The following is a 26,696-nucleotide window of genomic DNA, read 5'->3' as shown; positions in this document are numbered from 1 at the left end:
GTCACAGCACTCTCGCTACTCTGTGATCTTTGCTTCGCAGCTCTAGTTTTGGTCATGATTTCTGTTTAAATACAGTTTAATTAAGAATGAAATTTAATAAGATTAATAAATATATTTGATTAATTGATAATACTATACTAAGCTAACAGATTCCTAATACAGTTCTTCGTATTATGTTATCTAGTTATACGTTATACCTTACGCTATCAGTTCGAGATATATATATACATTACGCTATTTCTTATCAATTAAAATATGGTGGCTCATTCAACAATATTGGCGCCAACACGGGGAGTCGTAACTTCCAAAAATCACTAGGTTAAATTCAAAATAAGAAGCTAACAAATGCTACTAAACCTATTTAATATCTTTGAAAAACACAATATAGTATGTTTTCATTAACGAAGAATATGGTAAAACTATCAAAAATATTTATCCATAAAGCAGCCAAAAATCCACCAACTGTTCTCTTCCACGACCAAAGTGCCCTTTTTATTTACAATACTCCTAGCATTATATCCGCAATAAGGCCTCTAAGGTTGGGATTATTCATACCACAAATTTAAACAGATACACCAACCGTTTAAAACTGATTTAATAATAAAATAAAATGATACAAAAGACTGTAAAATAATATTTACAAAAATTAATTATTTACAAAAAATTAGTTTGACAGAAATAAAATAAAATAAGTAAATACGTTAAAATGCATTAAAATATAAATTTAAAAGCGATAAAAACACTATTGAAGCTTTTGGAGGTGTCTGCCTCCTTCCTCAACAATAATGAAACTTAAGCGACACATCCTTAAATACCAGGTTCACGGCACACATTGGATGACCAGGCACATACTCGGTATTCCTTTCACGTGTGTCAGAACCGGAAGTGGCCTGGGGGCCACGGAAAACTAAAACGTTTATCTCTGGCAAAAATCACCGCCTCAAAAAGGGGGTGAAGTCGTACTCCCCTATCTCTATTCATGCTATTGTTGCCAGAGGATCCAATCCACAGACTTTCCAGCCACTTGCAGTCCCAGAATCTATGTGCCCGGTCAAGGATGACTGCGTTGTGGGGGGAGACCTGGTGTTGTTTTTCCCAATAGTGCTCAGCAATGGCGGATTTATTGAGCTCTGCGATCCGTATTGCTCTTGAATGTTTCCCCCAGACGGCCCTTAAGACGCCATCCTGTCTCCCCCACGTAACATTCCCCACAATCCAGGCATGTGATCTCATATATGACCCCACTACTAGAATCCCTAGTAATGGGGGTCTTTGACCTGGGACACTACTGTGTGCAACCTCCGGCCCGGGAGCTGCACACAGTGTGTCTGAAAGTCGCGAAGCATCCTCGCAATGCGATCTGACAGGCGCGGATAGTAGGGAACATACACTGTGGTAAGCGGTACAGGCGGAACTACCCGATTGGGCTCTTCCTCTCTATTGTATTTATCAATAACCCTCTGGGGGTAACCGCACCTCATAAGATCCATCGTAATTTGCCTAATTTCCTTCTCCCCCCTCCTCAGAGGTGCTGCAATGTGTCCTCGCCCTACCCAAAAGTGCTCTGGCCACACTATTTTTATATTGGGCAATTTGTGCCGACCTATAATGTGTATACTGGCCCCTACACATTGGTTTCCTATAAACCTTGGTTCTAAGTCTGGGGCCTTCCCTATACACCATCATATCCAGAAATGGGGAGGTGCCATCTGTTTCTATCTCCAAGGTAAATTTTATAAAGAGGTAAAAACCATTGAGAAACGAGATCACATCTTCCTCTCTCCCCTTCTTTACAATATTGAACGTGTCATCAACATATCGTTTCCACTTACGCATAGGGAACTCCAATCTCGCAAAAATCCTATTCTCTAATTTCTCCATAGCCAGATTTGCGACAGTGGCGCTGATTGGAGAACCCATGGCTGTGCTGTGAACCTGTTTATACATCACTCCATGTAAAACCAAGGTTGTACTAGAAAGACATAATTCAATAGCACAACATACATCATCTATGTTTAGGTGGGATCTAGCACTTAAGGTATCATCTTTCTGTAAAGCCAATTTCACACATACTACCCCATGTGCTATGGGGATACACGCGAATAATGATACCACGTCCAATGACATCATCTCATCCTCCCCTATATCTTGAACTCCTTACAAAGTTCACAAATTCCACACTATTTCCAATGACCAACGTGGACCGACCCACAACAGGAGAAATCAACTGCGCCAGATATTTAGATAGAGCATACGTAGGGCTACCAATGAAGGAAACTATGGGCCGTAATGGAACATTCTCCTTGTGCGTCTTGGGCAACCCATAAAATCTGGGCAGCCGACACCCTGTTGCATGCATGAACCAATACTGGTCCTTTGAAATCTTTTCCATTTTTAGCCAGGAAAGTAACATCTTATTTACACGCTGTTCTAATCTATCCAAGGAGTTTCTATGGATAATCTTGTAAGTACGACTATCACCTAATAAGTCTAACACTTCCTTGTGGTAATCTTCCTTGCTTAATACCCCTGTTGATCTGCCTTTGTCTGCTGGTAGGATTATAATGTCTTCATCCCGTTTAAGTTCTTCTAGCGCTTTCTTCTGTTTCTGTAAGATTTGGAGCAACCATTTTTGCCTGGCCCAGTATGGAAACAGCTTTAACACGAATTTGATTGGCAATATGTTCAGGTAATTTGCTAATTGCCCTCTCAATGCCCATGGATGTTTCAGTAATTGGAAGTTTGGGGAGCAGCAATGCAAACTTAGGTCCAAGAGCCAAAAGTCCCTCTTGTTCTTGGGTTAAAGGTTTGCCACTTAAGTTCTGAATGAAGTTGGAATGATTACTACCCCTAAATATAGTGGACTGCTCCTCTAATAATGTGTTGAACTTCCTAATATGTCTCTGTTTATATGAATAGGCAATCCTATTCACCCTCTCCAGAACTAACATCTTAACACCCTTCAGGTGCAGGGGGGGGAAACAATCTACTACTAATATCACCTAATGCTACTTCAATCAATCTCCTACTATGTCTCAAATCATCATGAAGCTAATGAATCCATTTATTCAAAACCTTCTTTTGATACCATGTGAGAATCCTGAACAGATGGGCATCCTTAAATGGTGCCTTGATCCTAAATCCATGTGGAATAAGATTATAATCCCTGCAATGGTAGGCAAACCTTAAGTGCTGTTGCTGTTTAGACTCACCTATGCTGTATCTTTGGAACCATCGGATGTGCCGCAAAACTGTATGGCCATAAACATTAACTATATCTGCAATAAGGCCTCTAAGGTTGGTATTATTCATACCACAAATTTAAACAGATACACCAACTGTTTAAAACTGATTTAATAACAAAATAAAATGATACAAAAGACTGTAAAATAATATCTACAAAAATTAATTATTTACAAAAAAACTAGTTTAAGACAAAAATAAAATAAAATAAGTAACTACGTTAAAATGCATTAAAATATAAATTTAAAAGCGATAAAAACAATATTGAAGCTTTTGGTGGTGTCTGCCTCCTTCCTCAGCAATAATGAAACTTAAGCGACACATCCTTAAATACCAGGTTCACGGCACACGTGGATGACCAGGTGCATACTCGGTATTCCTTTCACATGTACCCAAAGCCGGAAGTGGCCTAGGGGGCATGGAAAACTAAAATGTTTATCTCTGGCAAAAACTGCTGCCTCAGATCACATTGCGAGGATACTTCGCGACTTTCAGACACACTGTATGCAGTTCCCGGGCTGGAGGTTGCACACAGTAGTGTCCCAGGTCAAAGACCCCATTACTAGGGATTCTAGTAGTGGGGTCGTATATGAGATCACGTGTCCAGATTGTGGGGAATGTTACGTGGGGAAGACAGGACGGTGTCTTAAGGACCGTCTGGAGAAATATTCAAGAGCGATACGGACCGCAGAGCTCAATAAATGCGCCATTGCCTAGCACTATTGGGAAAAACAACACCAGGTCTCCCCCGACAACACTGTCATCCTTGACTGGGCGCATAGATTCTGGGACCGCAAGTGGCTGGAAAGTCTGTGGATTGGATCCTCTGGCAACAATAGCATGAATAGAGATAGGGGAGTGCTTTTCTTATGTTTAACTTCAAAATTTCTCCTCCACTTTGTTCTCAGTTATTACAAAATTATTAAGTATACTGCTACAATTTGATAACCTTCTGCCATTTTCAAACCTTAATAATTCCTCATGTGTGAATGTAAATGCAAATACTCATTCAGTTTGTTTGCTATCTGAGCAGGATCATCAACAGTCGAACCATCAATGTCAAGTGGACCAATCAGATTCATCCCCTTCCTTTTAGAGTTTATATAAGTAAAGAAATCCTTGCTGTTTTTCTTAGCATCTTTTGCCAAGGATTTCTTGTAATCTGCCTTCGCTTGCCTAACCTCCTTTGTGACCTGATTATAGACTAGCTTATATCTGCCATTTATTACTTGTTTGAACAAGTAATAAATTCTAGCTATATTAAGTATAAAGGTTACCTTAAAATTTTAGATGATTTTTCAGAGCTTAAAAACTTAAATTCTGGAATAATGGCATAATGTATTTACAAAACTATCGATTAATATTTTTGTCACATTACTACTACAATTAATTTTATGCAATAATCTTCTATATCGGCTGGGTCAGTTATGGCATGACAAAATTAAATGATGCACACTGTAAAACAGTAATAACTATTAGATATGGGCAGTCTGACTAGTGTCTATATGCTGTCCTGATGATATTTGGAACATAAAGTTTTATGCATAGTAGTTAATCTACTTTATTTCTGTAGTGTGCTTTCAAATATAAGGAAGTATGTCAGCTTTTTTTATAGCGATATTATACTAGATTTGATATCTGTACCTGAACTACATATATGTTTTTGAGGCATTGTGTTAACTAAATTGAAACTTTGAATTATAAAATTTAATACTATCAGCACATTAAAACCATTCTTTTTAGGAACTACATTTCAACGCATTATTCCTGAAAGTGGACAAGCCACTCAGAATCCTGAGAAGGTTAAAAAACTTGTTTTCTGCTCTGGAAAACTTTATTATGAGCTTACTAAAGAAAGAAAGGCTCGAAATTTAGACTCAGAAATTGCAATTACCAGAATTGAGCAGGTATGGCTGATTATTTTTTTAAGTTGAATTTTTTGTTAATACACTGGGATGACTTCAGTCATCCAAACAAATTGAAGACCTGGCAGATATATTTGTTTGTAATGAGTTGTTTTTCAATATCAGGTGGCAAACCCAGATGAAAATATTTTTATTCTTTCAAGAGACCACTAATCTAACCGATTTTAAAAACTGCACCCTAATTCATGTTGGCAGATTCCTCTGTTATGATATAACCTATTTAAAATGTGGTGAGTTTTTGTTCATATTAGGATTTCTGTTTCTTGCCTATGCTATAAAACTTTGCTTTGAATAGTGCACTTGATATCAATGGTTCAACTGTTGATTCTCCTGCCCAGTTAGCTGACAAACTGAATGAATATTTGCATCTACATTCACACATGAGAAATTCTGTAGGGAAGTTGAAGCCATAAACTTATCAAACTCCAACAGGGAGCTAAATGATTTTGTAATAAATGAGAGCAAGGTGGAGGAGAAATAGTTGAAGTTAAACATAAGGAAGGCACTGGAGTAGATGGGATCTACCCACTTATATTAAAGGAGGCAGAGCTTCCTTGGACTCGGGTGAGGTCCCCATAGACTGGAGATGTGCAAATGTATCCCCAATTCACAATGGAGGGATCTAAGGATGACACAAGTAATTACAGACCTGTTAGTTTAACTTCTGTTCTGTGGAAAATAATGGAGTCGCTGATCAAGGAAGCATTGTAGGATACCTAGACAAGACTGCAGTAATAGTTCAGACACAGCATGGGTTTGTTAAGGGGAAGCCTTGTCTGACAAATTTTATTGGATACTATGATGTGGTCACAAAGGAACTGGATGCAAAAAATAATTTTGATATCATATATTTGGATTTCAGGAAAGCTTTTGATACTGTTGCACATGGAAGAGTACTATACAGATTGGTGCATATAGCATTAAGGGCAAGTTGTGGTCAATGGGTACTGCTTTACATGGACTAATGTTATTAGTGGTGTCCTCCAGGGTTTGGTGTTGGGCCATTGTTGTTTTCTGTATTTATTAATGATAATGAAGGTTTGTTAATGACAGTATGCTACTGCAGCAGGATCTAGAAAAATTGAGCAGATGGGCTGAAAGGTAGCAACTGAAGTTTGACATTGACAAATGTAAAGTACTGCATATGGGTAGCAACAACCCCACAGTAACATATCAACTGTTTGGTACTACTACACCCAGGATAGTGGAGAATGAAAAAGAATTGGGGGTAATTGTGCAGTAACGAATTTTCAGATTTGAAATTTTCTGAGCAGAGCAGACAGGCTGTCAGAGCAACTAATGGGATCTTGTTAGTGATATACAGGAATTTTGCAAGCAGGGATGAGGAGGTGATTATCCCTTTGTATAAGGCAATGGCCAGGCCATACCTTGAGTACTGCATCCAGGTCTGGAGGTCTCATTACATACTGATGGCTTCAAATCACATTCAGCCTTTGGAGCAGCTGCAGTGTTTCCCACTACAATCATTTCTGCTGACCTTCCACCTGAGTATAGCAGCTTCTCTTCAGAACTTCATGCAATAAAATTAGCCTTAGAAAACCTGAATCTGTACCCTTTAAAATACATAGTATACACGGACTCTCTGAGCTCAATTACAGCAATACAAAACTTTTCTTACAAGGTTCATCCTATGTTAAATCAAATCAGAAGCCTCTTATTAAAAATTGAGGCACATCATCAACCAGTGACCTTTTGCAGGATCCCAGCCCATTCGGGGATAAAGGGGAATGAACTTGCTGACAAAACTGCCAAAAATCCGTCAACTTATGATTTAATCTTCGCTCCTATTCCAATCTCTGATTATAATCATATCATAGAAACGACATCTCTTGCACAGTGGAAAGAGCTATGGCACACCCAAACCAATAACAAACTTTATCAGTTGAAACAGGATCCCACAACTTTGGCGTTCTAGCATCAAAACAGTACAAAGAGAAAAAGTAATGCTTGCACAAGCACGGATAGGACATACATACCTGACTCACCTTCATCTACTCACAGGAGAGGAACCTCCTCAATGTCCACACTGTTCCTCACATTTAACAGTCAAACATATTCTCACTGACTGCCCACACTGTCATCAGGACAGAACATCCATCCTCCTTTCCCTAACAAAACTTCGAGAACCGATGGCATTAAAACATATTATTAGTGATGATGAAAACATCAGTGAATTTTTCTCTTTTTTGAAAAAAAATTGGAATCTATCATAAATTTTAAAAGATCTCTCTAGTAAATTCCTATGAATGGGCACACTGTAGCCTCAGCAGCTCGTATGCCATTAAACCCCCATAACACACACACACACACACACACACACACACACACACACACACACACACAGTAAAAGAAGGGTAACAAGATTTGTGAGGGGAACAAAGGGTTGCTCTTACCAAGAAAGGCTTAAGTTCTGCACATTGCAGCGTCTGGAGACTAGGCACCTGAAGATAATCGGATTGAGGTGTATAAGGCTTTGAATGTCTTGAGCAAGTCAGTGCTGATGAGATTCTTCCTCTTGCTCAGATTACACTCCTTAGGGAGCATAAATTCAGATTGAGAAAAGACAGTAGTAGAATAGATGGTTGATTCCTGTAGTAGAATGCTATAGGTTAATTCCTGGAACACTTCCATCTGTCACTGTGGAAGTTGATAGCTGAAATAAATTCAAGTAGGAACTGGACAGTTTTGGAATAAATGGATGAATGAAATATAATTTTTTTTTTTTTTTTTTAGCTGATGTATAAGCCTGCTTTCTTGAATTATATGCCTATGCTAATACTATTTAGCAGTGTTTATTGATGATTCAGCCATCTTCAGTATTGGTACTGAAGTAAACCTATGCAGTAAACTAGAAAACTTTATAATGGTGCTTAGTGAGCCTCTTAAGTCAATAACTATGCCATTGACACAACAGCTGTTGTATTCCTGATGAGGTTATGTTTTTAAAAATACTGACATTTTCTGGGCATAATTTTAGCTGTCAGTAAAACATTTTTGAAGGAATTGGTCATTTTTGAAATTTGAATGCATTTTAAATAAATTTGCCAAAACATTAATGGCTTATAGTGCTGAGTCAATTGATTAATAGAATAGAACATATTTCGTTGTTTGTTAAGGGATGCCTTAAATTTGTGCAGTTTATCATCTCTACGTACCCCTAAACAAGTGAACCTTTCCTTGTGAGCTCCATAATGCTACCTAATGTTGTGCTCTTTAGAAACACACCCCTTGACATGGCCACAAATGTGGTGGGTTATCTTACAAGGTTCATCCTATGTTAAATCAAATCAGAAGCCTCTTATTAAAAATTGAGGCACATCATCAATCAGTGACCTTTTGCAGGATCCCAGCCCATTCGGATTTATTAGCATAACTGGGATCTGCCCATGCCTGTGAACATGCCCATGCCTTGTTTCCAGGGTTACATCACTGGAATCCAGCATGGAATTCAATAACAGAGGACTTACTACAAACTGTATCTGCTACTATGTATGTCACTGACTTCAGTATTTCCTGCCATTCCCCCACTATGCAATGGTAGAAAGACAGTTGCAAGTGATCAACAAAGTTTGTTAAATGGTCTCAAAATAGTGGTTGTCACCTTCCTGCAGTCTCACTCCAAAAGACTTTTGGGGTGAGACTGTAGGAGGAGTAATTTACATCCAAACTCAGAAGTTTGACTAGAAGATCAAATCATCCCAGTGGTTTCTTAGTGTCCGCTTTCTTCGTGTAGTATTTGATCAAAAACTTACTTTCCTTGAACATATTAAAGCAGTCCGAATTAATTGTCTTACAAAGCTAAACATTTTAAGAGTGCTCTCTTAACAGTTGGCTCCCCATGTTGTGCTCTCTGGCACAACATGGGGAGCCAACCGTTAAACACTATTGCATTTGTACAATATACTAAGGCTTTGCAGTCTATAGCTCTGCTAGACCAAGCATTTTTCATTGGCTTGACCCTGTACACCACAGAAGCAAATGAAACTTCCTTGCATCTACAGACAAATGCTGTTGTTAAAGACAAATGCTGTTGTTGCTATGCAGCAAAACTCAAAGGGCAACTAAACTTGGAATGGTCTCTTCTCTCCCAAATGGGAAAACCTTACTCATCTAAAAATTCATCAAGGGAATACACCTTCCTTCATTACTCACTGACTGGCAACATGAATTTGGTAATTTGGTAAAATAACAGCCTACTGCCTCTCATTCAGTCCCACCTTGGACATATCATATTCTGCTGTGCAATTTTCATTCACAGCTTGGGGTGAGCACACTTTATCCCAACAGAACATACTGCAATTCGTGCCACATTAAGAAAGCGGTATGTACAGTACACACCAATCTTCACAGATGGATCTAAAGCTGACAGTTGTGTTGATGCAGCAGCAGCATTATTTCCCAACACTATCATAGCCAAGAAATTCCCTATTGAATGTAGCAGCTATACAGCAGAATACAAAGAATGATAACCCCTTACTTATACAGATTTGGAATATCATGACTAAGTTAAATAAGAACAAACAACAAGTTCTCTTTTGTTGGATCCATGGACACATCGGAATTGCTGGAAATGAACTTGCCAACCTAGCAGCTAAATCTGCTACAGACCATATAGACCAATCCTTTGGTACACTGGTCTCAGACTAAAAGTTCATTATACAGAAGAAGTCTTAACAATGGCACCATATCTGGCAAAATCAAGTTGTTACTACTTCAGAGTAGCAAGCTACTACTCTGAAGAAAGAAAGAAAGAAAGATATCAGACTGTGGAAATCCAGTATACGTGAGAAAAAACACAAAGAAGTTGTACTAGCCCAACTAAGGATAGGACACACGCACCCACCCCTAACACATCTTTATTTGCTTACGGCCTAAGCAAATCTATCACAGTGCACAAGCTGCAACACCCAACTTACTGTACTCATAGATAGCCTCAAATACAGTAGTAGCTGACAATTGTGTTTGCCTCATTCTCCGCATGGGCAGGTGACAAACAAGCTGTATCAGATAAAGCCTGTAATCCAACACTGGCAGTCTAGTCTGCTCAAAACCCAAAGAGAGGAAGTTGTTTTAACACACAGTCATCTTACACATGCATTTCTGCTGGGGGCAGATGACTCTCCTATGTGTGAAAATTGTGACATCCTTTTAACTATGCATCATATTTTACCGCTTATAGTCATCTGGCTGAGGCTTATACACTTAACCAGATATTCTCTGACAATGAACATATGTCTGCTGTTTTTAGCTTTCTAAAATCAGTAAACCTTTTTACTCGTATCTAAAAATTTACATTGTTATTGTTACTTCTTTATTGATATATATGTGCAAATGTTACCCCAATCCACAAAGGAGGATCAAAGGGAGACACAGGTAATTACACACCTGTTAGTTTAACTTCTGTTCCAGGAAAATTAACAGAGGCACTGGTTAAAGAAGCATTGCAGGATCATCTAGACAAGGACTTCAGTTATAGCTTGGATGGAGCATGAGTTTTAGCATTAGCATTAGTAGAGGCATTTGATGCAAGAAAGCAAGCTTATGCAGCATCAGCCAAAAAAAAAACAAAAAAAAAAAACCACTTCCACTTCCCCCTCTGTTCGTTCAAAATACCTGTCCAGCTGAGCCTTAAACTTATTTAGGCTATCAACTTCCACGACAAGAGATGGAAGTCTGTTCCACCAACCAACCACCCGCTGGCTAAAGGCAAATTTCCGCACGTCTATCCTACATCTGTCTTTCCTCAATTTGAATTTATGCCCTCTCAGGTGATTTTTCTGAGCTAGAGGAAGAATCCCATCAGCATTGAGCATGCTTAAACCATTCAAGGCTTTATACACCTCTATCAGATCACCTCGCTGGTGCCTAGTCTCCAGACACTGTAATTTGCAAAACTTAAGCCTTTCTTCGTAAGAGCACCCCTTTGTTCCATTCACTAATCTTGTTGCCCTTCTCTGTACTCTTTCCAGCAGCTCTACATCCTTCTTGAAATGAGGTCTCCAGACCTGTATACAGTACTCTAGGTGTGGCTTGACCATCGCCTTATACAATGGAATAATCACCTCCTTATCCCTGCTGGAAAAATTCCTGTATATCATTGACAATACTCCATGAGCTACTCTTGCAGCCCGTCTGCACTGCTCAGAGAACTTCATATCTGCCTGCACAACCACCCCCAAGTCCCTTTCATTCTCTACCACTGTCAGTGTAGTACCACAGAGTTGATACGTTGCTCTGGGGTTGCTGTTTCCCATGTGTAGTACTTTACATTTATCAATGTTAAACTTCATTTGCCACCTCTCAGCCCATCTGCTCAACCTTTCCAGATCCTGTTGCAGCAGCATAGTGTCAGTAGTGTCCTTGACAACCCTGCCAACCTTTGTATCGTCTGCAAACTTGGACATTAAGCCCGATATACCATCATCAATATCATTTATAAATACAGAAAACAATAATGGACCCAACACTGGGTCCATTATTGTTTTTTAAGGGTAACTCTTGTCTCGCCAATTTAATTGGATACTATGATATGGTTACAAAGGAACTGGATGCAAAGAGTAATTTTGATATCATATATTTAAATCTTATAAAGGCTTTTGATACTGTTGCACATGGAAGACTGCTGCAAAATTGGAGCAGTGTGGCATTGGAGGCAAATTACTGCTATGGATAAAGGGATAGTTGAGTGGGAGAAGACAGAGAATTCCCTCAGGGTACAGTGTTACGTCCATTGTCGTTTTCTGTATTTATTAATGATGGTATATCAGGTTTAATGTCCAAGTTTGCAGACAATATGAAAGTCAGCAGGGTTGTTAACGAAACTAATAACAGTAGGCTGCTGCAACAGGATCTAGAAATGTTGAGCAGGTGGCAACTGAAGTTTAACATTTACAAATGTAAAGTCCTGCATATGGGAAGCAGTAACCCCAGAGTAATGTATCAACTGTGTGGTACTACACTGACAGTAGTAGAGAGTGAAAAGGACCTGGGGGTAATTATGCAGGCAAATATGAAGTTCTCTGAGCAGTGCAAACGTAAGGGTAGCTCATGGTGTCTTGTCAATGATATACAGGAATTTTTCTAGCAGGGATAAGGAGGTGATTATCCCCTTGTATAAGGCAATGGTCAGGCCACATCTTCAGTACTGTATACAGGTCTGGAGGCCTCATTTTAAGAAGGATGTAGAGCTGTTGGAACGAGTACAGAGAACAGCAGCAAGATTTAGTGAATGGAACAAAGGGTTGCTGTTACGAATAAAGGCTTAAGTTTTGCAAATTATAGTGTTTGGAGAATAGGCACCTGCAAGGTGATCTGATTGATGTGTATAAAGCCTTGAATGGTTTGAGCATGCCCAGTGCTGATGGGATTCTTTCTCTTTCTCAGAATAATCATCTGAGAGGGCATAAATTCAAATTGAGGAAAAACAGTTGTAGGATAGATGTGCGGAAGTTTGCCTTTAGCCAGCAGATTGCTGGAACAAACTTCCATCTGTCATTGTAGAAGTTGAAAGCTTAAATAGATTCAAGGCAGAACTAGACAAACATTTGGAGCGAGTGGATGGGTGAAATGAGAAGGAAGGGCATGTGTTTTTTTTTTTTTTTTTTGCTGATGCTATATAAGCTTGCTTTCTTGTATCATGTGCCTTTGCTAATGCTAATATGTCTTATACATTTTATACCTGTTTTATTATATACATACCCATATGTATATACACCGATGAGCAAAACATTATGATGTGAGTCATTATGCAAATCGAAGCAACTGCAGGTGAAGTATGGCGTGGGTCGGGACATGGTATAAATAACACCTGATACTGAGCTCTGTTATTTAGTGATACTCTTGTTCTTCAGATGGGAAAGGCAACGGACCTAAGCAAGTTTGAAAAAGGCCAAATTGTAATGGCCAGACCACTGGGTCAGAGCATATCTGAAAGGGTGCCTCTGTAGCCAGGTGGGCAGGAGCAGCAGTGCGTAGCACACGCTTCTTGATTAGACCGGGATTCGAGCCCATGACCACCAAATACGGAGGATCTGGAAAGTTCAGGAAATGACCACCTCATATCCCCAGAGCAATATGGTCTTAGTTGCTAATGCTCCTAAAAACCAAATAACAACAACAGCCTACTGAAAGTGAGCCAAGGAAGGAAAACCCACGATCTGCTAGCTAGGTGTTGGACAACCACAGCTCATCAATGCTCGAGGTGAGCAAAGGCTCTCCCTTATGGTATGTGGAACAAAAGGGCGAATGTGGCGCAACTATCCAGTAATTGTAATACTGGTGATGGGAGTAATGTGCCACAACACACAGTACATTGAACCCTGCTGAAAATGGGGCTGCATAGCCGCAGGCCGCTCAGAGTGCCCATGTTAACCACGGTTCACCAGCAACAGCACCTACAATGGGCACACGAACATCGAAACTGGACCTTGAGTGAATGGAGGAAGGGCGTCTGGTCCGATGAATCATGTTTCCTGTTGCACCATGTGGTTGGCCGGGCAGTGCTTTGGGCAATTGGGCAATGTTCTGCTGAGATACCCTGGGTCCAGTCATCCATGTGCCAGGCACTCTGACGTCTACCACTTACCGAAACATCACTGCTGACCAGATTCACCCTTTTGTGGCAACGGTCTTCCCCTCTGCTGGTGCTGTCTTTCAGCAGAATAATGCGCCATACCACACTGCCCGGATTATTCGAGACTGGTTCATGGAACTGAGGAAGACTTTCAGGTATTGCCCTGGTCTCCAAATTCCCCAGTCATCAATCCCATCAAACATCTGTGGTTTGTGTTGGAACAGCAACTCCGATCTGCGGCATCTCAACCACGGACCTTACAGGAGTTAAAGGATCTGCTGGTTACATGTTAGTACCAGATACCACAAGACACATTTAGAAATCTTGTAGCATCCATGCCTCGCCAGGTATGAGCTGTTTTGGCTGAACGTGGAGGACCAACATCATATTAGGTAGGTGGTCATAATGTTTTGGCTCATCAGTATATATCTTGGCTTTGTGATCTAATCCATTGGTTTGCTAAAAGTTTCACTTTTTTATGACCTGATTTTTCCACATTTTAGTCTTAGTTGCTAATGCGCCAAAAAAACCCAAACAAACAAACACACTTCATTCTCCACCATGAACACCTCTCTCTCTCTCTCGGTATTTCTCACCTCCTAGCAGATACACAACATATAGAATAATATTTACATTTCCTCAAATGTATGCAACTTTACAATGCAGTGTAAACTTTAACCACATCCATACAGATAAAATTATGTATTTAACTTTATCAGATTTAGGTGCATTATGGCCCTTTGCTGTTCTTGTGCCATAAAGCTTCTAAACAAATGATCAAACCCCCCCCCCTCCACCCTGGCATGCTGAAATACCAGCATGTAACTTCTCCCTTTAAGACCTGGGTTTCATATTCCATCTTCCATCTACCTTCAGCTCAATTCTGAACACTAAACTGAACATTCACTTCTTGCCAGTTTACAATGACAACTCAAAGTCAGTTTGGTTCAATGGTTCTTTGAGTCCATTATGAGCTTTATCAGCAGTGAGGTATGCTACTCATCCAAACCCTGTCTCCAGTTCAACAGGTGGTATGCACCCATCTATGAAGATGGATTTGATATCTGCTTCTACTGGATTCCCAGCTATATCAGCATTATTGGAAATGATTTGGCTGATACCGCAGCCAAAACAGCAGCCCTGAAGGGTAATGTTGGCTTCTCAGTCCCCCTTACAGACTACAAGCAAACAGTCTGTAATAAGACATATTCGCAGTGGCAAGATTCATGACATGGGTAGGTAATAAACTAGATCAGATCAAGCCTGTAATCAAACTGTGACAGTGTGGTCTGCACAGGGATTGTAAAGATGAAGTTATTCTTGCTCAGCTCTGCATAGGAGACAGTCATCTCGCACATTTCTTTCTGCTGAGAGCTGATAACCTTGTATGTGAGCAGTGTGGCATTGTTTTATCTATTAAGCATATTTTAACCAAATGTTCCAATTTTAGAAATGCAGTTTTACTTCTTTAATCATCTCACTGAGCCTTAAACACTCAGTCAGATTTTCCCTGACAATGACCCTGAGTGAGCAGTTTTTAATTTTTTACAAACTGTTAAACTTTATAAATTGATGAAATAAGCCAATTTATTTTTACTTTAGTACTGTCTTTTATTTCATTCTACACAATTTTTTTGACAAAGTAACCTATTTAAAATGTTACCAAAATCTTTTTTTCTTTTTGAAACTGTCTTTTTCCTAGGACATTAAAACCTGTTTTGTTTTAATGCTCCATAATAAAGTTACAGTGTATTTTTGCAAATCAACACACTATATTGTTTTTTTTACTTGCATACAGAAGTAACCCCCCCCCTTCCTTGAAATACAGTAGAGCATCAGTTTTCCGGATAATTTTTCTGGTAAGATTAAATAAATTTAATCTTGCCTTACTATTAAATTAAATAATTAAGATTAATTAAATAAAATAATTATAAAGTAATCTCGGAAAACAGAAACATCCATCCAGGCATTTTTATTATTTTTATACAAAACAGGTAAATTAGAAAGATTTTTAAATGCTCTCAGTTTTTTTGATTTGCTGATAATGAGCACAGACAAGCTGTGCATCCCAGTGACATTTACACACACAGCAATTGTAATTCTCTATTTTCTCATCTTAAAACTTGGTGCAGGCATTTCTCTTTTAGTGGCTAGTGTTTAATGGTAAAGCTCTCCATGGTAAATCTGTCTCGTCAACATTATAAACGTTTTCTTTCTCGTAATTTGCTATAACTGAATAAAACTTACTTCTCAAAGGACACCGCTGCCGATTCGTCTGCAGAAAGTTTCTCACCTTGAATATGTAGTTCACATATACCGTGTCTCAGTTTAAAGTTTTTCAGCCAACCTGTGCTTTCCTTAAAATCTTCATTACCTCTTAATTTTCGATTAAAATCCAATGCTTTTCCACGCAACATTGGGCCAGACACTGGTTCACCTAAACTTCGCTTCTGAAGAAAACAAAAAAATAAAATTCACTCTCTAAATGGCATTTTCAGGTTTTAACATTGTCTTTTTCTTGCTAGATCGTCCTTCACTATCCATAATCGACACAAATTCTGTTATGGCATTGGAATTTTTTTTGATGTCGTAAATTTTTGAAGTCCCCGCATTAAACTCTTGGGAAAGATTTCCTAAATTTTCACCTTTTCTAATTCTATTAATAATTTCCAATTTTTGTTGCAATGTTAAAACTATGCATTTTCTTTTCGTTCACATTTTTCCATAAAAAATTGAGAAAAATAATAAATCGACAGTTTCGGGCTGATATTATTCTTACTGAATTTGGGAGCTAAACTAATCTGAAATCCAAGAAAACCCAGTGTCTCTGCGATATTTTTCTAAAGCACATTTTCTGAAGGTCACAACCCTAAAACAATTTGCTGTTTTCGGATTATCGGCCTTTTTGTTTGTATAATCTGTTATAAACAGGTAGTAAACTCAATCTTTTGCATATTAGAATCAAAATTCAATTTGCAAACATGATCACTATAACCGGCGCTTACTGTATTAATAAAAAAAGAAGAAAGATCAGCCTTTCAAATTATTCCAGATTTCTTCTGCACATGAAAAATCTTACATTTTTTCCTAGTGGCTGTTGGCTTTGATCATGCTATGTTAAGGTTTAAAACACTTGAACAACCATTTGTGAAGACTTAACAATAAGACCATGCTCCTATGTTACCAATCAAGACTGTTCCTAGGCCAGGAGTGGCCAACTTGATTTGTGATGTGATCTACTTATTTCCTTCAAAATGTGCTACCATCTCAAAAATTTCATTGCACAAGGTGCACAAATCGAGGGATGACTGTATATTTAAAATTCGTAATGATCGACCAAAACCTGTCCTAGGCTATACATGCTTGTGTGTAAACTTAAAAGTGCATTATTATTAATGTTAATTTTGCCATCCTTGTGGCTTGCCACCTGTGTTAGTAGTAGTAGTAGTAGTGACATGTGATGCAAGAAAGCAAGTGTATGAGCTTATGCAGCATCAGCCAAAAAAAAAAAAAAAATTACAAAACAATCCCCTCTAAATGTTTGTCCAGCTCCTCCTTAAATTTATTTAACCTATCAACTTCCACAATGCCAGATGAAAGTTTGTTCCAGCAATTAACCACCGGCTGGCTAAAGGCAAATTTCCGCACATCTATTCTTCATCTGTCCTTCCTCAATTTCAATTTATGCCCTCTTCGTAATCTGAACAAGTGGAAGAATCCCATCAGAATTCAGCATACTGAACCCATTCAAGGCCTTATATCCCTCAATCAGATCACCTTGCAGGTGCCTAGTCTCCAGCTGCTGCAACTGGTCTGTAATTACTCGTGTCACCCTTCGATCTCCCTTTGTGAATTGGGGATACATTTGCACATCTCCAGTCCATGGGGACCTCGCCTGAGGATACTCTCATAATTATGGTTAAGGGTTTGCTTACTTCCTTTGCCGCCTCCTTTAATTTAACTGGATAGATCCCATCCATCCCATGTGCCTTTCTTTAATATAACCGGATAGATCCCATCCATCCCAGGTGCCTTTCAAAGTGGAGGAGAAACTTCAACAGTTTCTCCTCCACTTTGTTCTCAGTTATTACAAAATCATTAAGCGCCCTGTTACAATTTGATAACCTTGTGGCATTTTCAAACCTTAATAACTCCTCATGTGTGAATGTAGATGCAAAATATTCATTCAGTTTGTTTGCTATCTACACATTTTAAACACATACCATGAACACAAACTCTCTTTATGAGTATACTTAAAATTGCCTATATCAAATGGGGAGCTGATTTCCATACACTCTTTCACCTATATCAAGCTTTGATCAGATCTCATTTAGATTACAGTACCACAGTTTATGACTGTTAGCACGCATGATATGTAGACAAATATAGAATCTTATGTAAGGTAGCTCCTGAATGCCAGTTTAACTCTACCAGTGTTGCATTATGATGATACAGAAGTCTGTAAAATGCCCAGAAGTGTGTCACATTATGTGTATGCAATGCTAGTGTTTTTGTGTTGCTGTTTAGTTTTATTTGGCCACTTTGCTACCAGGAAATTGATCACCTGCTGCCTAGTACCCATCAAAAGTACCCGGCAGAGGTGAAAGAGATTCTTGCACTGCTTCTATTGGAATGAGCAGAAGCCTGAAAAACAAGATGCAGGATATTTCAAAGACTGCTGGGAGTCATTGCGGTACAAGTAAACACGTGGGTTGTGTCAGGGTAGCTAAGAATAGAAATGGGTGCATGTATACTTGCATGTACACCAATGCTAGGAGTTTAGTAAATAAACTTGATGAATTTGAGGTATTGCTCAAAACATCAAAGGCAGATATTGTTGGGATATCAGAGACGTGGTGTCACACAGATATAAGGAATGCAGAACTGGAATTTGGGGAGTACAACGTCTACAGAAAGGATAGACTGGATAGGAAGGGAGGAGGGGGTTATGCTATTAGTTAGGAAATACATAAAATCCAAGGAAGTGAAGCCAGTGGACATCGCTGGACAGTGCAGTGTCGAGTCAGTTTGGTGTGACATAAGCATTGGGAGATCAAAATTGAGAGTAGGAGGGTGCTATAGGCCTAATGACTCTGATGAGTAAGAAACTGTACAGGGAAATAGAGTGGGCCAGTAAATCAGAGAGTCTTATAATGGGAGATTTTAATTTCCCAGATATTGACTGGAATTTGGGGGCTGGTCACTCACACACTAGCAAGGCTTTTGTGGATTTATTGGATGATTGTTTTCTGCATCAGCATGTTCGGGAGGCAACTAGAGGGAGGAATACTCTTGATTTGATTATCAGCAGTGATTCTTCATGCATTAAGAATCTACAGATAAATGAACTACTAGGTGGCAGTGATCACGTGCTGAAGTGGGATTTACTCAAAGAGGTAACTACCATAAGGGGTAAAGGGAAGGGTTATTGCTTTCGTAAAGGCGACTACGATGGACTGAGACAGTATTTAAATTCTATACAGTGGGACCAACTGATGATGTTACCAACAGCAAATGCAAAATGGGAAGCATTCAAAGAACTTATCTTGGAAGCTACTAGGCTTTACATACCAACTAAGAAATATTGTTCAAGGTTTAGGCCTAAATGGATGTTAGATGAACTGATGAGACATATGGCAGAGAAGAAACATGCATGGGATACATACAAATTAACACATGACACAGAAGCCTATGATAGATACAAGTTGATCTGTAACCAAGTTACAAAGGAGGTTAGGCAGGCGAAGGCAGATTACGAGAAATTTTTGGCAAGGGATGCAAAGAAAAACAGCAAAGAGTTCTTTACTTATGTAAACTCTAGAAGGAAGGGGATGAATCAGATTGGTCCACTTGATATCGATGGGTCAACTGTTGATGATCCTGCTCAGGTAGCTAACAAACTAAATGAATATTTTGCATCGACATTCACACATGAGGAGTTATTTAGCGAGGGAAAAGCCAGAGGTGTATTCAACTCTAGCAGTAAGCTAGAGAATCTTGTAATAACTGAGAGTAAAGTGGAGGAGGAATTGTTGAAGATAAACACAAGAAAGGCACCCGGGGTGGATGGGATCTATCCAGTTATATTAAAGGAGGCAGCAGAGGAAGTAAGGAAACCCTTAGCCATAATTATGAGGGCTTCCTTGGACTCAGGGGAGGTACCCACAGACTGGAGATATGCAAATGTGATCCCAATTCACAAAGGAGGATCAAAGGCTGACACAAGTAATTATAGACCTGTGAGTTTAACTTCTGTTCCAGGAAAATTAATGGAGGCACTAGTTAAAGAAGCACTGCAGGATCATTTAGACAAGGCTTCAGTTATAGCTCGGACACAGCATGGTTTTGTTAAGGGGAAGTCTTGCCTGACCAATTTGATTGGATACTATGATGCAGTCACAAAGGAACTGGATGCAGGGAATAACTTTGATATTATATACTTGGATCTTAGAAAGGCTTTTGATACTGTTGCACATGGAAGACTGCTGCACAAATTGGAGCAGTGTGACATTGGAGGCAAATTGCTGCTGTGGATAAAGGGGTGGCTGAGGGGGAGAAGACAGAGAGTGGTAATCAATGGACACTGCTCGTCGTGGACAAATGTTATTTGTGGAGTCCCTCAGGGCTCAGTGTTGGGTCCATTATTGTTTTCTGTATTCATAAATGATATTGATGATGGTATATCAAGCTTAATGTCGAAGTTTGCAGACGATACAAAGGTAGGCAGGGTTGTCAAGGACACTACTGACACTATGCTGCTGCAACAGGATCTGGAAAGGTTGAGCAGATGGGCTGAGAGGTGGCAAATGAAGTTTAACATTGACAAATGTAAAGTACTACAAATGGGAAACAGCAACCCCAGAGCAACGTATCAACTCTGTGGTACTACACTGACAGTGGTAGAGAATGAAAGGGACCTGGGGGTGGTTGTACAGGCAGATATGAAGTTCTCTGAGCAGTGCAGACGGGTGCAAGAGTAGCTCATGGTGTATTGTCAATGATATATAGGAATTTTTCTAGCAGGGATAAGGAGGTGATTATTCCCTTGTATAAGGCAATGGTCACGCCACACCTAGAGTACTGTATACAGGTCTGGAGGCCTCATTTCAAGAGGGATGTAGAGCTGCTGGAACGAGTACAGAGAAGGGCAACAAGATTTGTGAATGGAACAAAGGGGTGCTCTTACGAAGAAAGGCTTAAGTTTTGCAAATTACAGTGTCTGGAGACTAGGCACCAGCGAGGTGATCTGATAGAGGTGTATAAAGCGTTGAATGGTTTGAGCATGCTCAGTGCTGATGGGATTCTTCCTCTCACTCAGAATAATCACCTGAGAGGGCATAAATTCAAATTGAGGAAAGACAGATGTAGGATAGACATGCGGAAATTTGCCTTTAGCCAGCGAGTGGTTGGTTGGTGGAACAGACTTCCATCTCTTGTCGTGGAAGTTGATAGCCTAAATAAGTTTAAGGCTCAGCTGGACAGGTATTTTGAACGAACAGAGGGGTGAAGTGGAAGTTTTTTTTTTTGGCTGATGCTGCATAAGCTTGCTTTCTTGCATCAAATGCCTCTGCTAATGCTAAAAACAAGATACTGTACAATTTAAAATGAAATAACTTAGATAGTGTGGGCAGAAATTTCTTTGTAACAGAGCCATTTTCAGTGGAAGACCAGCAAAGTTGCCATTGAGACAGAAAATAATTCCAGCACCTAAATTTTTCAGATTTGGGATCAGTGTGCACATTAATGGTGAAATCGTGAAAAGTAGCAATGGTCCCTTGGCAAATAATGTAAATTATGCTTTTGTAAATCAGTAGTAGTAAATCATGTACCTAACAAACTAAATGAGTATTTTGTATCAACATTTACATATTAGGAGGTATTCAGGGAGGGGGAAATGCTATAGGTGTATTAAATTCTGGCAGTGATCGAAATGATTTTGTAATAACTGAGAGCAAAGTTGAGCAGAAATTGTTGAAAATAAACTTAAGAACGGCACCTGGGGTGGATGGGTTCTATCCAGTTATATTAAAGGAGGCAGCAAAGGAAGTAAGCAACCCTTAGCCATAATTATGAAAGCTTCCTTGGACTCAGATGAGGTACCCATGTGACCCCAATTCACAAAGTAAGATCAAAGGGTAACACAAGTAATTACAGACCTGTTAGTTTCACTTCTGTTCGAGGGAAATTAATGGCAGTACTGGTTAAAGAAGAACTGCAGGACCATCTACACAATACTTCAGTTATAGTTTGGACACAGCATGAGTTTGTTAAGGGGAAGCCTTGTCTGATCAACTTGAATGGATACTATGATGTGGTCACAAAGGAACTGAATGCAAAGAATAAATTTGATATCATATACTTGGATCTTTGGAAGGCTTTTGATACTGTTGCACATGGAAGTCTGCTACAAATTGAAGCAGTGTGGCATTAAGGGCAAGTTGCTGCTGTGGATAAAGGGAGGGTTGAGTGGGAGTAGACAGAGAGTGGTAATCAATGGACACTGCTCATCGTGGACTAATGTTATTAGTGGAGTCCCACAGGGTCCAGTTTTGGGCCCATTGTTGTTTTCTGTATTTATTAATGATATTGATGATGGCATATCAGGCTTAATGTCTAAGTTTGCAGACAATACGAAGGTCGGCAGGGTTGTTAATGTCAGTACACTGCTGCAACAGGATCTAGAAAAGTTGAGCAAATAGGCTGAGAGATGGCAACTGAAGTTTAACATTGACAAATGTAAAGTACTGCATATGGGAAGCAGTAACCCCAGAGTAATAATATCAACTGTGTGGTACTACACTGACAGTAGTAGAGAACGAAAAGGACCTGGGGTAATTGTGCAGTCAGATATGAAGTTTTCTGATCAGTGCAGATGGCCTGCAAGAGTAGTTCATTGTATCTTGTCAGTGATATATTGCAGGGTTTCCAAAAATGTGGTCTGCGGCCCAGTACTGGTCTATAAAAAGAAAATACTGGTCCGCGAATAACTTATAGTTTTGAAATAAAACTATAAGAAAATTTTCTGAAAAAATGAAAATGTAATAAAATACCAAAATTCCCAATTATATTACAAATAAATTTAATGCTTTTATAATTTATTAAATTTATATCTATGATGCCTCCAGACAACTCTGCTCTTAGCAAAAAAAATCGATGGCTGATGCACTCATCAATTTTATTATGCAATGTAATTAGCATGCATGCGTGCATCTTGCATCTGAGGTGAGGACTGCTGGTGCCACAGAGTAGTAAGATAGGTTACTACTCTGTGGCCTGTGCCATCTCTAACTTACGAACTACATGCAGTCATCAACAGTCAGTGAGAGTATGTGCCTATTGGTGTGTCTTATTCCTTTTCTTCGCTATCGCCTGTGAAGTGATAAATTTAATGCATAGTATTACACATTTTTTTTAAATAAATATATATAAACATCCTGTCATTTTTAATCTTGACAAGTGGCTAAAGAAATGTCCACCTAATAAGTCAAGTGATGTGCAGCCTAGTACGAGTAGAGATAGAAATAATATTAATAAACCCCCTGGTAATGGGCAGACTGACAACATGGAAAAGGAATACAAAACCTCTTGGACAAGGCAGTATTATGAAGATTATTTAAAATTTGGATTTATCTGCAATAACCACATTCTATTATGCATTATTTGTTTTGAAATTTTGTCAAATGAATGCATGAAACGGCACATAGATTATGGAAATCCAGAATACTCAAATAAGCCAAAAGAATTTTTAATTAATAAGAAAAATGAATATATTTCATCTAAAAAAATGTTTTGTAAAGACAGTTTCCATGAAATGTTGCAATGAAGATTTGGTTATAGCTTCATATGAAGTTGCAAAACTAATATCCGAGACAGGAAACCCTCGTACTATTGGTGAAAAGTTAATACTTCCTGCACTAAGAGTAATTACTTCGCACCTTTATAAAAAGAAAGAAAATCAGCTGCATTTACTCTCCTTATCGAATAATACATTGAAGCGTACAGTTGTGGAAATGGCGAATAATATTGAAGAAACTCTCATAAAGTGCATTCAAAGCTGTCAATTTTTTCTCTTTACAAATGGATGAAAGTACAGACATAGCAGATAATGCCAATTTAATGTGCTTTCTAAGGTATGATTTTAAGGACACCGTGAAGATTTTTTGTTTTGAGAACCCCTACCAACAAGAACAACAGCTGAAAAACCATTTAAATGAATCAATAATTATATAACTCAAAGCAGAATCAAATGGAACAAATGCATCTGATTGTTGCAATGTTGCATGGGCAATGGCAGGTTCCCGTACAGGACTTTTTCCGAGGGTCTGAGAGGTGACTCCAGATTGTGAATGGGTGCAACGTAGTATTCACAGAGAAGCATTAGCTGTAAAAAAAAAAAAAAAAAAAAAGATTTTGGTTTTGAATACAGCTATTCAAGTAATAGAAGAATATTAGAAGAATGTGTCAAATTTTTTAACTGTATAAAAGCCTGTTCCTTGCATTCCAGAATCTTTACTGCTTTATGCAAAGAATTAGGAAGTATTTATGAACATTTTCTGTTACACAGTGAAATTCGATGGTTATCAAGAGGGAATGTATTGAAATGACTAATCGAAATGAAGAATGAGTACTTATTGTTTTTGAAGCAACATCCTCCAGCAAAGGATGCAATATTCAAATTTAAAGACAGGTTTAATGATTTTAATTTGTTAATTAAGGTGGACCAATTAAGGACACATTAATTAACCAATTAAAATCGCACCTTTATAAAAAGAAAGACTTTGACTTATTACACAGTGAAATTGAATTTCACTGTGTAAGTCAAATTAAACTTATTTGACATATGTGAAGGTGTCCTGCTTATGTGAAATCAAACTTTCCAGAATATTTTCCTCCTATTGACAGCAGTAAAATGTGGATTCGAAACCCATTTACTTTTAATGTGGAACATGTGGAAGAATTTTGTCTTGATTAACAAGAAATCGATTCTGTTGTTGAACTGTCATGTGACACAGCATTAAAAGACTGCTTCAATCAGGTCTCATTGATAAATTTTTGACTAAGTTGCCATGAAGATTATATAGAAAAAGCACTGAAATTTCTTCTGCCATTTGTAACCACTTACAAGTGTGAAACCAGATTCTCAACATTAGTATTTTTTTTTTTTTTTTTTTTTAAATAAATGCCAGAACAGATTGAACGTTGAGCCAGATTTGAGAATCAATTTGCATCTTTTCCCCCAATTTAAAATTACAGCAATACCCCACACAGCACTGATAATTGGTACTAAAACTTTTCCATGTTATGTGAGACCATGCTGATTGAGGTATAATTATAATGGGCTTTAATTTTTTTTTTTTTTTTATGAAAATCCCAAACACGAGCGGTATTACAACCTATGGTACTTAGTACCATGCTTGAGCTGGAGTTTAAGAAGATGAAAGAAGATATTTGTTGACATTAGACTTGAACTTCTGTAGACTAATTTTCAGGAAATACGTATGAAGGAAGGTTGTTCCAGAAAATGCCAGTTGAATGAATAAACGAGGAAGATGAAAAGTTGGTTCTGTGAGTTTGAAGTTGGACAGTAAATGGATGTTGGCTGGTGGCAGCACATGTTCGGACTGTTTTCAAAGAGAGAACAGAAATTATAGAAGCCAATTCAGAAGAACAGTGCCCATGAAAATATCTGTAGAAAAGGCATGCAGCAGAAACAGTATGTCTATGAGACAGCAAGTGCAGAGTTAGAGACGAATCATTAATTAACTTAACTGCCCTCTTCTGAATGGAATCTAGAAGCCTGAGAGAGGTATTGGGTGCACCACTCCAGATGTGGGAACAATGTTCCATGGTTGGGCGTATTTATGATTTGTACAGAGTGAACAGCTGTTTGGAAGAAAAGTAACGCTGAGAGTGAAAGAGAAAAACCAAGATTTTTAGATGCAGAGGAAGCAATATTTGTAATGTGCTTGTGCCAAGAGAGATTAGAAGTCAGGGTAATCCCCAAAAGAGATATATCATTTTGCGTAGAAATCGGAGAATCACCAAAGATAAGCATAGGAGCAGAAGAATCCTTTTTGTGAGATATAAGACAAGACTGAGTTTCAGAAGGATTGAAATCAACTAAGTTGTCTTTGCCCCACTGGAGAATTACGTGGAGATCAGCATTTAAGGAATTGGTAGCTGATATTCGAGAAGTTGAAGCTGATTGAGCAGGGCAAGGTTTCTCAAAATGAAAAGTGGAATGTAATGTGCTATCATTGGAAAAGCTATGGATAGGATTTCCAATCGATGGAAGAAAGTCATTAATATACAAGAGGAAAAGAGTGGGGGAAAGAACTGAACCTTGGGGGACACCAGCATTAGTGGAGAAATTAGAAGACAGAGAGCCATCACCTATCACTCTCAGTGAACGATCAGAGAGAAAACTGAATAACCAATTACAAAGAACAGTTGGTAAACCATAAGATGGAAGCTTGTTTAGAAGACCTCTATGCCAAACATGATTGAAAGCCTTTGAGATGTCAAGAGCAACTGCTTGTGTTTCACCAAACTTTTCCCTTCAATTTCTCCATAAATGACATAAACCAGAATATCACCAGTGGATCGACACTGACGAAATCCATACTGGCGATCATTGATCCAATGGAAGGTTTCTAGGTAGTTTGAGTTGGCGGTTAAATGATGTCTCCATTACCATTAATTGAATGCATACCAGAGAAACAGTCTGTAAAAAAATTATAATAAAATCTATAAACAATTTGCACTTGATAGCCAATTAAAAGGATTTGAAATAAAAAAATATTGCAAAAATTTTTTTTAATGAAATGGTAACATCATGAGAGACGAGAAAAAAAGCTTTAAAAAAAGGCAGATGTTTATTTAGGTATTTCAATAATGAAGTCTGGTGAAGTTGTCTTTTCTTTTTCTTGGTGTTC

At 38.6% G+C, this 26,696-nt stretch overlaps 1 protein-coding gene across 2 annotated transcripts in view; it reads left to right on the top strand.

The window, feature by feature from the left end:
* Positions 1–26,696, top strand: part of LOC150088199 (2-oxoglutarate dehydrogenase complex component E1-like) — a 497,346-nt gene that overhangs the window by 443,920 nt on the left and 26,730 nt on the right. The window contains exon 20 of one of the 2 annotated variants that reach the window (XM_090370615.1): positions 4,987–5,150. The exons of the other annotated variant lie outside the window; for it this stretch is intronic. Coding sequence (XP_090226741.1) covers positions 4,987–5,150 — 164 coding nt within the window. The remainder of the gene's footprint in view (positions 1–4,986; positions 5,151–26,696) is intronic. 2 annotated transcript variants of the gene reach the window in all.

Source organism: Mastigoproctus giganteus, chromosome 3 (genome assembly GCF_048544385.1).
Source record: "Mastigoproctus giganteus isolate SK-2022 chromosome 3, ASM4854438v1, whole genome shotgun sequence".
In the NCBI taxonomy this organism is placed as follows: Eukaryota; Metazoa; Arthropoda; class Arachnida; order Uropygi; family Thelyphonidae; genus Mastigoproctus; species Mastigoproctus giganteus.
Note: the sequence above shows the minus strand (reverse complement) of the source record. Positions and strands in the feature narration are given on the sequence as shown.